The sequence below is a fragment of the Carcharodon carcharias genome, chromosome 1 (assembly GCF_017639515.1).
Source record: "Carcharodon carcharias isolate sCarCar2 chromosome 1, sCarCar2.pri, whole genome shotgun sequence".
Taxonomy (NCBI): domain Eukaryota; kingdom Metazoa; phylum Chordata; class Chondrichthyes; order Lamniformes; family Lamnidae; genus Carcharodon; species Carcharodon carcharias.
The window spans coordinates 95,444,698-95,458,585 of NC_054467.1; the positions used below are offsets into that span (position 1 = coordinate 95,444,698).

The window sequence follows — 13,888 nt, forward strand, 5'->3', positions numbered from 1 at the left end:
TCTGGGAGGTCAGTAAATGACCTTTCCCAGGCGTTGGTGACTACACTAACCAATTCAACTGAAGTGACTCAGAGTAATCATTCCTGATAGTTTTGCCAGCCTCATGGAAATGAAAATGCAAATAGGGATATTTGGAGGCTATTCAGAATTGAAATTTTGATGGGGCATCAAACATTCCCCATTGTATGAAAATTGCTTAGCCCCTCAAACTATTTGTGTGGACAATGGGAACATTTATACTATAGTCACATGACAGAAACTGGCACTTGATAGGAAATACCTTATTAATTCACAAGGACAACCCGGGGAGGGTCAGTCTGGGACAAAGACTACAGAGGAAAGGGATCTTGCCCAGAAAAGGAAGAACCCTGCCCAGAAAATTCACCACATGCAGAGAAGTGATGCTATTTATTTTACCTGTGGATAATAATTTCACTACAGAGGCTTAACTACACCTTCAACTGGACAAAAGCCAGAAACCTGCTGTTGCATGGAATCAGCCACTGTGAGTTCATTCTAGAAACATCAAACCTCTATTGTCTTTAGTGAACCAAGAGAGAACCCTCAGGCCTGCAAGGTTACCAAGTATGATCTCAGGAACTGATAATAAAAGTAACTTTTTTTGATTCTTTATGACATCTAAGAGCATACTACATCTCTTGCAATCATCTTTTCTCACGCGTGTGTGTCTTGTGTGAATGAGTGAATGGGTGCTGTTGTGTTTACGTTTCAGATACTGAGAAAATGTTTGTTCTTTCTTTAAATTTAAACGTTCGAGAAGCCTGTCTTGTGTCCGTTCTTGAAAGTCACACCATTAAAGGGGTTAAAACACTTCTTTGAAAAATATCTGGTTGTGGGTTTTGAGAGGTGGGAAAAGGAGGAAATTATCCCACATCTCTCCCCATCAGTAAAACTCCAGAAGTTTCATTGGTTCAGGAGCCCAACATTATCCCACCTACTTCTGGTTTCAACCAGGTGGATTTGAAGGCGAGTGGGAAATCCCCTTGGAGCTGTCGCATAAGTCATTTAAGTATTCTGATAGGCAACTATATTCTGTTTTAACCAAGCATCCTGGATTTAACAGACAGCAGGCTTATCTCTTGAGCTGTCAGCACCTTGCCCAGGTCATTGAGCTGAGAGCACAATAGGAAAATCTTCTTCAGAGAAACTGACAAGCGTGGAAGTCTTTGATTAGTGAAACTGAAGAGCTGCAGCCATGGTCAGGTGGGAGGATGTTGATCACAGAACTCCTTTGCTTTCAGTGCTTGACAGATGATTGTCAACTTCTTGGAAGTTACTTCACCTGTATTACACTTCACCCGTATAGTACTTCACCCACCTTCAGCTGCACATCACTACTGCTGGTCATGGATTGGGAGCAACTTATACAACTCTATCTTGCACCACTGATGAAGATCAGGAGGACTAACGATACCAGTGCCACCTGCCTCCTCCTCAGCCACACACCATTCTGTAGGACAGAGGAGATGGATATAGAGTTCCAGCTCCAAGGAGCTGAGACCCTCAACATAAGGTTTACAGAGGATCAACTCTCTCATGTGTATGCACAACGATTTCATGGCAGGTCATTGCTGACATCTGCAGTCTCTTGGAACAAGATCTCCTTCCAAGTGGTCCAGGTGGACACTCATTGTCAGCGGACAATAAAGTGGCTATTACTGGAGGGCTTGAGAAGTTGTTAGTGAGACCTAGGCAATCTGGAGCTTGCACTTGCAGAATTGTCTCAGAGATTCTTCATTTGGAGTTGTACAATCAGGTCACACTGTCAGTGCTTCATAGCCCTAAAGGACTAGGAACCCTTCACAGAAAATAGTCTCTGATTGGAGATGTTCATAAGACGGTAAACAGGAAGCAAGTCTACACCTCTTCCTGAGGTTGTGTGCTCTCTTCTGTAAGGCAAGAAAGCTGAGAGTTATGACTGTTAGTAATGGCTTGTGTCATGAAAAGGGAACAATGTCATTTGTAAAGGACGATTGTGAGGCATGGATGCAAGAGGGCAATTGAATGAGGGTGTGTGAGTTTTGGCTGTTCAGATGGGGATGTGATGTGCCTGGAGAGAGGTGAGTGACTGGAGCTGCAATCCTTATCATCCTGAGGGATTCTGTGTAGGAAAATGCAGCTTGCCACCTGGAAGTTTTACACCACTCACCTTCCCCACACTCCTGAGGCCTTGAGTCCTCTTGGTCACTGTCTCCAGGTTGGAGGAGCCACACATCACAGAATTTTAATGGCACAGAAAGAGGCCATTCAGCCCATCATGTCTGCACTGGCTCTCCAAATGAGCATTATGACCGAGTGCCATTGCCCTGCCTTTTCCCTGTACCCTTGCACATTGTTTCTATTCAAGTAATCATCTAATGCCCTCTTGAATGGCTTGATTGAACCTGCCCCAGCCACACTTCCAGGCAGTGCATTCCAGACCTGAATCACTCTGTGTGAAAATTTTTTTTCTCAAGTCACATTTGCTACTGACTTCCTTGACCACTTCTGTGCACACTTGCTTGGTTGAAGAGGTGGTACTTTGCCCCTCGTCCTTAAGAAAGCTCACCTCACTGCAGTCCCTTAGGTCCTGCACCAGGACCTCTAGGTAAGAGAGACCCAGGGAGCAGTCTTCTCCAGTCGTCTCCATTCCTGTCCTTACTGCAGCCTCAAAAATCCATATACCACTGAGCATTCTAATCCCTGCCAGTGTCCCTTTATTTAGAAATCCTTCCTTTAACAGAATTGTTGCATCATCCTGCCTGCCCTCCCTAATTGTTCAAGGAACCTGGAAGTGGGATGCTAATACCATGGCTAAGTTAAAGAGCCACAGCAAAGCCTGATTGAATTTCCAATGGTTACCTGTGCACTAACGGTCTTGCTGTTTAGTCAGAGTAAATTGATAAAATCCCTGCTCTATTTCTGAATGCCTGACCTAGTTAGGATATGTGAGGTCAAGTAATTATCATGCACCAATATTGGTACTATTAGAGCATTGGCTAGAATAGACTGCATTGAATTTCTGTTCACATCAAAAGCACAGGTGATAACAGGATTAAAACTTATTCGCAGTTTAGAGCATTTGCTGGCTTCTCCAATTACTCGGTGGATAAACACATACCAAGTGTGATAAGAAGCTCAGGTTCAATCTGCGGTCTGTGTTCAGTTAGCTTATGGGTTGGAGTGATGTAACTCATCCTGGGGTAGATGGGAGGGGGATAAAAAAACAAATCAGCAAGGGTTCCAACTCCGCACCAATGTCCTGGAAATTGTCTCATGCATTTATTGGATGAATCAGAGTCATTTACATCAGAAAAGGAGGCCATTTGAGTCTATGCCTGATCTCCATTGTACAATTCAGTTAGTCCCATTCCTCGCTCTATCCTGTAGCCCTTCAAGTTTATTCCTTCACGTGCTCATCCAATGTTGTTTTGAAATCACTGATTGTCTCTGCATCCATCATGCTCATGGGAAGCAAGTTACACTCGCTGTGTAAAAAAAGTTCTTCCTCACTGTGACGACTGTCACTTTAAGATCAGTTTAACTGAGTTGGGGGTCATGTGGTTTGTTCAACCAATGTGTGGCCATGGGGGGAGTAAATTCTAAGGAGGGGTTTCTTAGGGAAAAAATGTCTGTATGAGGGGCTGGCTGGATGCAAGCAGCCACAAATCTCGTGTAAATAAAGTTCATTTTGTTTAAGAAGCCTCCCAGAATGTGTTTCTTAACTCATTTCCCCCTGCATCTCTTGCCCAGTACCTTAAATCTGTGGCCCCTAGTCCCTGTACCATCAGCTATTGGGAACAGCTTTTCCTTGTCTATCTTATCAAAACCCGACATAATCTTGTGCACCTTTAACAAACCTCCCTTCAATCTCCTTTGCCCAAAGGACAACAACCTCAGCAGCTTCTCAAACCTAACTTTGTAGCTAAAATGCCCCACCCCTGGAACTGTTCTGGTAAGTCTCCTCTTCATCCCTTCAAGGGGCCTCAAATTCTTCCTCAACTGTGGTGGCCAGAACTGCATGCAATGTTTTAGTTGTGACCTAACAAGAATTTTATAAAGATTCAACATAACTTCTCTGATTTTATACTCAATATCTCAATTTACAAGCCCAAGATCCCATATGCTTGACCAACTATTCTGTCAATATGTTCTGCCACCTTCAAAGGTCTATGCACAAGCAACCACAGGTACCTCTGTCCCAGCAGACTCTTTAGGACTGACATTAAATCTACATCATCTTTTCCTATCCCTTCTGCCAAAATACATCATTTCACACTTATCTGTATCAAATTCCACCTGCCACATCAACCTTTGTTGAAATCGGTTTGAAGAGGTTAATTGATTTATTGCAAACTGTGTTAAAGCTTTCATTAAAATAGCATGAATAGGAATTTCATATGAACACATCAATAGTGGCTTTTAAATGGAAGTGGATATATCTGTGGAGAAAAAAATTGCAGGGATATGGGGAAGAGAGGGGAGACACAAACTAGATAGCTCTTCGAAAGAGCTGGTGCAGACTCGAAGGAATAAATGGCTTCCATGAATGCTGTACTATTCTATGATTAACAACATAGAATCTCAATGGTAATCCAAAAGTATCCTCTAGTTTTTGTATTCTGCTACAATCACTTTTCAAACTCATATTCACATTATTTTACCAGATTACATTGAATATATCCAAATCTAGAGAAGTTTGTGAATGTGTTCTATTACATGCATACACAAAATATGCAATAACCCTCTTCCAAATGAACACAGTCAGGCTGAATCTCTCTTTCCCAAAAGTTAAAAAAAAAGTTACATGATATTAAATAGTCACAGTATGTTACAAAGCATTCAACATTCAAAACATATATACACATTCTTATCAGGACGACAATGAATTGAATAAAAGTATTACCATAGCAATAGTTATTCTATAGCATTGGGAACTGAAAAATGTTTTCATGCAACAAGTGACTATGTGAATAATAAATGCTGTGCAGTGCACATCACAAACACTGAGGAACTTTTCCTGGTTGACATATTTGGAAATGTGAGAAAAAGCTTCTATTCAATATACATATATCTAAAAATGGAAGTTCAAAATGATATCCTAAAATTAATGAGGAATAAAATTTTGAAACACATTACTACTTGAGCAAAATTTCCATCCAATCTGCAAATTTAATCAGAATGTGCAAAGCTCCCTTTAATTTTCTACCTCCCTATGTCAGATATCCTATATGACTTCCTGTTCTGGACACTTACACATCTCAGATACAATATTTTGAATGACAAGAAGCAATTTGCATTTAATTTTTACCCAAAATGTATTATTCCACAAAAATAGGAGGCCAAAGAATATCAGACATGAGAACACTGATTTTAGAGGTCTAGATGCATTCCACACTTCTGCCATGGATGAGGTTTTACTTCAAAAGAAGCCGAACTTATACAAAGTCATCTTAAACTGGCAGCTTTATTTTAATATCACAGCAAGACTGGCTGGTGCAATTTAAAATGGACAGTATTTAACAACTGAGATATGCATTTTACACAAGTAACAAATAAGTTTCTCAACAAGAACCACTTGCATTGTATATATATTACGCCACAAGAAGGTTACATTGGCCTTGGAGGGAGTATGGCATAGATTTACTAGAGTGATACCTGGGCCAGATTTTGAAGTCGGTGTGCAGGGGCGGGCCTGGTACACTGATGCATAAAATAACGCGTGGTGATGTCGGTCATGCATCCTGGCGTCAGTGCGCGTCATTTAGATATGTTCGGCGGGTATGAGCTGGAGGCGGCTATGCACTCGCCAAACTGTCAACGGCCTATTAAGGCCATTAAAAAACAATTAAAGTAGTTATCAACACTGCCTGTCCAACCTTAAGGTTGGTGGGCAGGCGAAAAGCCAAGGTGGCCTTCAGCCTTCACATTTTTCAGGAAACCTCATCCACGGGAGGGATGAGGTTTCCTGAAGGTCTTATTAAATACTTAATAATTTTTGCACGATTCATAATCATGTCCCAGCCCATGTGACACCTCACATGAGGGGACATGTCTAAATAATTTTTAACTTCATTATTTATGAACTTTTATTGTGTACTTAATCTCCCTGAGGCAACTCGGTGCCTTAGGGAGATTGCCTGGCTCTTTCGCGTGCATGAGCACAGGCCCCTATTCTCCCTCCTCCCCCCACCCGCACAGGTAGCACTGAGCGCTACCAGCCATGTGTCACGCTGGGTGGGCCTTAATTGGCCTGCCCACGTAAAATGGCGGCGCACAGCTGATCACAGGCAATGATCATCTCCATGCCCACTCTCGACCGGCCCGCCTGACATTCAGAAAATTCTCCCCCGGCTAAGAACTAAGAGCAGGGATTTAACAACTAGAGTTGTCTTCCCTGGAATTTTGAAAGTTAAGGGGTGATTTGATCAAATTTTTCAAGTTATTAAGAACAGATAGGGTAAATTGGAAGGCACAATGCCTGTTAGCTGCGGTATCTTGAACGATGGGGCATAGTCAAGAAGTTATTTCTAGACCTTTCAGGAGTTAAATTTGGAAACATTACTTCATGTAAAAGATGGTCGAAGTTTGGAATGCTCTCCTGAAACTGACAATTGATGCTAGATCAATTATCAATTTTAAAACTAAGATTGATAGATATGATTTAACCAAAAGTATTGAGATAGATGGAGTTGGGTCGCAGTCAGCCGTGACTCATTGAATGGCAAAAAGTTAGAGGGGCTAAGTGGCCTACTTCTGTTCCTATGTTATAAAAGCAAATTTTTAAGCTCCTTAAAAAGGATCTTACTGGAAAGATCTTTCAAAAATGACATGGGGTGTTCAATCCTTACTGCTCTGGGTACACACACCCTGCCCCCACACCCCTCCCCAAGCCCACAAGCATACCAGCTCCCGGACAAATTCCTTAAATGGCGTATGCACCGCCACACTCCGCTGCTGGTATTTTACCATAAGTGGCACAATGAGGCCCTTAAGTGGGCATTAATTTGCTACTTAAGGTCTTAATTGGCATGCACGCAGAAAGCCATGTTCGACCTTCACGGACTTAATTGGGGAGTTATGTGGGGAAGAAATTGGGAAGGCAACAGACACTCTGCTTCTGACCTTCCCTCTCAATTCTACATCTACCCACGCCCCCACTGCCTCCCAGGTCACTTCTGAGGGTGGAATTAAATCTCTCCCACGTTAAATTGTCAAAAAGAAAAAGCAGAATGTACTGGCCATTTGCGATATTTTCTATGACACAAGCACTCTGATTTCCATTGCATTAGCATCGCATGGCTTCAGGTGTCTGGGTTATAAGTTCTAGAATTCCCTCTGTAAATCTCTCCTCCTCTTGACTTCTTGCTGGTCCTTTAAGATGCTCCTTTAATCCTTCCTCTTTGACCAAGCTTTTGGTCATGTTTCCTAATTTCTCCTTATGTAACTATATCAAATTTTGTTTGATGACAATCATGTGAAGTGCCTTGGGATGTTTTTCTACATTAAATGAGCCTTGTAAACGTAAATTGTTTTATTGCTGACACAGCTGAAAATGTAAGCTTTTGCGTCATATTTAATGTGTTATTTTGGTTTCTCTTAGAAGCAGAAACAAAGAACACAGATTAAAATATAATAAACAGCAGCAACTACATCAGGGCAATCCTCAGCAAAGGCCTAGTGTTGTTTGAAGGCATTGATAAATATTCATAGCAAATCGACTTCATTTCAAAGTTGCTATTTTGGATGTCTTTTTGCTGATGTATTATCTGGAAATAAAGGTGAAAGAATGTTCAGAATTAGCTCATTACAGTTTCAAAAGTAGTTTCTTTGTAGTTGAATGCAGGTCTTCCAGTAAGTGCTACAGACATACCAAGACAATGATCAGCATTACAGTCAGGCCAAAAACAGAAATCTCAAGAATGAAGATTTTCCACAAATTATACAAAAGTATGGAGTCAAATGGACAAGTTTGTTTGATGTGGAATTGAATTTATATCATCAATCCCAAGATTTTTTAGTACTGAGCTGGTCCATTTCTTACCTTTCGGCCTGCATTTCTGACTGTTTTGTTGATCTGGTGAAAGCTGGTTGACGTATGGAATATGCCACGGACACTCTGTCTGCAAATTACAAATTATATGTATATTAGAATTGAACAAATTTATTGGATGGCTGATCAAAATAACGAGAGTCTTGCATTCTTTAGCACAGATACCAGAAGTAATAGCTCAAAAGTTAATGGTAGGTCATGCATTTAAAAGAATGTTTAAATATGCTTCAACCAGAAATATGAACATAATCAAGTTGGATTAGATAGGAATTACAAATACATCTTTTTTGAAAGCGTGTACCTGGCCTGAGAGACAGATTCAAAATCTACTTTGAACTCAGACCAGAGTGAGAAATGGCAGAGATTGCAGTAAGTAGTAGGATTAAAGGAATACTGCAAGATAAGACTACATCAACCTGATCCTTGAGCATGCTTCTGAAAGTACAGACCTATGTAGAATTTAATATTTAAAATTCAAAGGCACCTTTGGTTAAGTTTTCCATTTTTAGCTTTCAGATAGTCTCTGGGGTGGTGGTGAAATTGGTCTTAAGTCCAAGTGCAAATCTGGCAATAGTGAATTCTACAAGCAATTTAAACTGTTTCTGACATTACTTGCAGTCTAAGAGTAAGGGACAAAGCAAATACTCTCTTAGCAACATTAAGTGAGGAACAATGAGGTAGGAATTCATCTAGGAAAAGAAGATTGGGTAGGGAGTTCAGCTTCTCTTTTCCAGAGAAAATAAGGTAGAATGGGATGCCAATTCATTATTGCCATTTTTGTGTTGCCACCCAAGGTGTAATTTATCTGGGAGAGAATTTTCTCCCTGTCGGGGGGGGGGGTGGGCATGAGCGGGCATGGGCATCGCGCAGCCAATCACCGTCCACAATCAGCTGCATGCTGCCACTTTATGTGGGTGGGCCAATTAAGGTCCGCCCAGCATGATGTGCATCCGGAAGCGGGGTGGTTTGCCTGAGTCAGGGCCTGCACTCTTTCACGCTGAGCTGCCTCAGGGAGATTAGCTTAAGTTCAAAAAAATTTAATAAAGAAAAAAAAAATTTTTAAGACATGTTCCCTCATGTGAAACTGTCACATGAGCTGGGACATGTCTATTAATTTTATTAACAATTTTACAAGACTTTAAAAACTTTCATGAAACCTCATCCCGCCAATGAATGAGGTTCCATGAAAAATGCGAAGACCGCTTGGGCTCTTCGCTTGCCCACCAACCTTAAGGTTGGATGGGCGGCTCAGTTTATTGACTTAATTGATAGTTAACTGGCCTTAATAGGCCTTTGACAGTTCAGCACGTGTGCTGCCGACTCGGGTGAATGCCCGCCGAACTGAAAATCTGAATGATGTGTGGTGACGTTGGGCCCCACCCCCGCCCACCGACCCAAAAATTCTGGCCCTGAATTTTCAAAAGGCCTTCAATAAAGTGCCCCATAAAAGACTAATGAATAAGGTCAAAGAATGTGGAGTTAGGGGACAAGTGGCAGAATGGACAGCTAGTTAGCTTCACACAGAAAGCAGAGAGTGAAGTAAAGGGTAGTTATTCAGAGTGGCAGAAGGCGGGAAGTGGGGTTTCACAAGGATCAGTGCTGGGACCACTGCTGTTCACAATTTGGGCTTTCAAATTTTGGAGAGCAGCCAAAAGTCTGTTGACCAGAAAATCCCATCCACAATTTCTAAATTTGTGAAATGTTATGATCATCATAGAGACTGATAACTTTAGAAATAAAAAATTGAACATTCAGTTGATAGCTGAAAAGATGACGACAAGATTTCACATTTTAAGGCTTTTACTGTAACAAACCGACTAAAAGCATCATTGACTAAACACTATTTTTGTAGGTAACTTATACATTAAACTACAAAACAGAACTTTCCCCTTTTATTTTTAACACAACCAAACAAACCCACTTCACAGGTATAATTTACACTGTCCTTTAAGTAGTCATTCAATTTTTGTGGACCCGGTCCAAAATGATTCTTAGCTCCTCAGAGTTTACTTGTTTCTTTCCTTTCCTAGCTTGGTAACATTTAACCCCAGTACTGCCTGTCATGGTGCAAGCTTTCCCTTAGGATTCTCCCTGTAGTGCAAGCTAGGTGAATCTTCCAGTCTCATTTCAAATCCTCACAAATTTGGTTCTTTCAATCCAAGTGTGAGCTCCCACCCACATTCCTGCATGGATAACCATAGAGACTTTTGGTCTTCAGTTGCTCCCTCTCTCCCAGATTCTAACAGACTGACTATGTCTTGCGTTTCAGGGATATCGTAAAGCCCTTTCCTCTCTCAAAGCCCATCTCCATGGCAATGTGAATCACATGGGCCTTCTTTCCAGGTCAAAATGCTGATTAGCTATCCTTGACAGCCCAACTCTCTTTTATTTTGGAAGTGAATGTACTTCCAAAAGCATGAGTGTTTATAACTCAACACTATTGAGAGTTTGGAGACTAGCATTCTAACCACTGTAAACACAGATGCTGCTGCCATCGTCTCTAAGCATGAATACTTTACACTTCTTCTCAGCAAAACAACCTGGGTATCCCTTTAATCTTTAACAGCCACATCACCCAAGCTTGTTGTTAGGCAGACTTCGGGTCACATGACTCCCTTTATTTTACTCTAAAAGACATAGCGCCAAAACATAACAATCTTATAAACCTCATACTTGTAACAAGATGACACCAAATTGAATGGGGGGAGGGGGGGTTGGGTTGGTGAAGATATCAATACTGAGGAGGACTGTGACAAATTACAGGAGGACATTGCCAATTATTTGCTCATTCTGCAAATTTACCAAACGAAATACAAGACAGATAAATATGAGGTAGTATATCTTGGTAGGAGGAATAGGAAGGCCTTATTACATGGAAGGTGCAATCTAGATGGGGTAGAGGAACAAAGGGATCTCAAAGTACAAATACACCCAGCGCTAAATATTGTACCATAGGTTAGCAAGGCTATAAAGAAGCAAACTAAGTACTAGGGTTTATGTCTAGAGGGATAGAATTGAAAAGTAGTGAAGTTATGCTGGACCTCTATCAAACCTTGATTAGACCACATAGACTGCAGTGTGCCGCTCTGTTCACCATGTCTTGAAAAGGATATAGAGACACTGGACAGGGTGCAGGGAATATTTAGAAGGATGATACAAGAAATTTCCGAGTATGTACATCAGGAAAGGGTTGACAGGCTGGGTCTCTTTTCTCTTGATAAAGGAAGGTTGAGGGATGACCTAATGGGGGTCTTTAAAATTATGAAAGGTTATGAAAGAGTGGGTACAAAAAGAACGTTTCCTTTTGCGGGGAGAGCATAACTGGCAACTATCAGTAAAATATTGTCACCAAGAAACCCCATAGGGATTTCAGAAGATACCACTTTACCCAAAGAGTGGCGAGAATGTGGAACTTGCTCCCAAAGGGACTCGTTGAAGCAAATAGTATAGATGCATTTAAACAAAAAGCTAGACAAGCATTTGAGGGAGAAGGGAGCAGATTTAGATGAGAAAAGATGGAAGGAGGCTCAAGTAAAGCACAAATACCAACATGGGCTGGTTGAGCAGAATGGCCTGTTTCTGTGATGTCTATTTTATATGATCCCATGTAAGACCAGTTTTTCTGCTCACAACTCTGTTTTTGAATTTATTGGTATTATCATTCCATGATATAATATTCCATGTGTTTTCTGCAGTGCGGTAGAGGCAACTTCCGGTATTCATGTTAACTTCTGCTAATCCACATCAGCGATGCAAAACTGACTTCAAGGGATACCTAATCAGAATAGATTACACCCAATGACTATAAATAGGATTTCTGGGCTACCATGTCTCAACCATGGTAGCTGCTTCATGGACTGGTCTCTGTTTGAACTTTGGTTCTTTATAACTTAATGGTTACTCAGACCATGACGACCAGGTGCAGCAGGGTAGAAGTCTGTCTGGAGCTTGTTATCCAAAATGGCCGACAGTAAAGAGGCAGCCTGTTGCAACCCACCTGAACAGAGTGTAAGATGAGCTGCTGATTCACTACAGCCTGTTTTACATTATCTCCCAAGACAAAGTTTTACCCCACTGTGCCTTGTTTAAGGCTGCTCACAGGGTGAATGTTGTGTTCCTTACTCTCAGGAAAATCCCCTGCTCATCTTTCAACAGCATTTATTCTGGCCAGCATTAACCCCTCAGCCAACAGCATCAAATCAGCTTAATATGGTCACGAAGAAAGTTAAACTGTAGGTAAATTCATATTAATATCGAAACAAAGGATCATCAAACAGATACAGAATTCTAGAATAGTACAGCACAGAAGGAAACTATTTAGTCCATCATGCCTGCGTTTGTTCTTTAAAAGGGCTTTCCAAATATGCAGTATGAGACCATCATTGGTAAATTGCTTATAGTTCAGGTGTTCCTGGACAACGTAGCTATGACTTGGCTGTTGAATTAAATCTGAAAATAGGGCAAATGGTGCAGACCCACACAAATGTGCAGATGTCAGACTTGGTTTGGTGGTGGCACTCTTGTCTCCGAGTCAGAAGGTTGAGGGTTCAGGGCCTCACGCTAGGGCTTGAGCTTACAATTTATGCTGTTACTTCAACGAGGGAGTACTATATTGTTGGATTTGGTGTCCTTTGGATGAGATGTTAAACTGAGGTCCTCTCTGCCCTCTCAGGGAGTAACATGACCTGTGACGTTGTTCAAAGAAGAGCAGGGGTATTTGCTTGGTATTCTGTATAGCACTTATCCCTCAGCCAACATCACAAAAACAGTTCACTTGGTCATCACTCTCTCTTTAACATGCTATATATATATGCAAGTTATTCCTATCTGGGGTAAATGCCACCCTGGCTGATTGTAAATTCAATTTTACAATGAATGAGATAAAAATTGACTCTTCTGGAATTAACAGAAAACCTTGTTCTTTCATGAGAGAAAATAAATAAAATCCAGTCACATCATTTTTAGCTACTGTAATTATATATTATCAGTTATACCTTGGAAAACACAGTTTGTGAGAGAGCAAAGGGAGAGAGAAGACTTGTTGTTCAAAGTACTCGCCTTTGCATACTATAGTCATTTGGTTTTATGTAGACAATGTATTTTCCCAATGTTGGGTTGCTCTGTATCAGCTCCCAGGCTGGTTCGCCATTAAAATTGGATGAGGTCAGTCACAGGCACAAGCAGATTCTCCCTTCAGTGATGTTACCAGGACTGCATGGAGGAAAGCGAACTGGTATGGAGGATCCCCACTGAAATGGGAACTTTGAGCTTTTCTTTTAAATTCATAAAGGACTGTATATACATAGACATGAGTGGAGTACATTAAGCAAAAAGTGCTGTGCTTCCCTTACCCCTTACCTTCCCTTTAGGGATGAGATACAAGTTACAGTTTATAATTGTATATTTTTTAGGATTTGTATGGCACAAACCAAACTATTACTCACCATGGGGTGCTGATAACCTCTATTTTCTGTCTGTGGTGTCAGCAATGCAGGGCCCGGATATTGGATGGGGATTCCGTAAGGATGTCCATAATTAACGTATGGTGCACAGGGCGCATATGCAAGAGGCGGGTAAGGGGTTGTAGGTGACTGTGAAAAGCCTGTTGCCTGAAAGATAGGTACAAAAAGTCATATGATTTACTTTGGAGCTGTCTCAGTGGGTTAAGACAAATTTTATGCCATTGACTTGAGCCGTGCCTACATTTTGCTATTATTAGAAACACAAACAGCACAAACCTTTTTCTCTTCTAATAGTGTCATAGCTCCTCTCAATGCACAGAGGCTGGGCCATTGGCATATTTTACAGTCAGTAAAGTCATTGAACTGGTCTCTC

The 13,888-nt window shown here is 41.2% G+C and overlaps 1 protein-coding gene across 5 annotated transcripts in view; it reads right to left on the reverse strand.

Annotated features, from left to right (window-relative positions):
- Nucleotides 1–7,529: 7,529 nt before the first annotated feature.
- Nucleotides 7,530–13,888, reverse strand: part of LOC121284139 (TNFAIP3-interacting protein 3-like) — a 36,951-nt gene continuing 30,592 nt past the window's right edge. For all 5 annotated transcript variants that reach the window (XM_041199346.1, XM_041199319.1, XM_041199357.1 and 2 more), the window contains 3 exons: nt 13,498–13,662; nt 8,045–8,123; nt 7,530–7,769 (listed from right to left, as the gene is read on the reverse strand). In XM_041199346.1, coding sequence (XP_041055280.1) covers nt 7,738–7,769; nt 8,045–8,123; nt 13,498–13,662 — 276 coding nt within the window. In that variant the 3' untranslated portion in view covers nt 7,530–7,737. The remainder of the gene's footprint in view (nt 7,770–8,044; nt 8,124–13,497; nt 13,663–13,888) is intronic.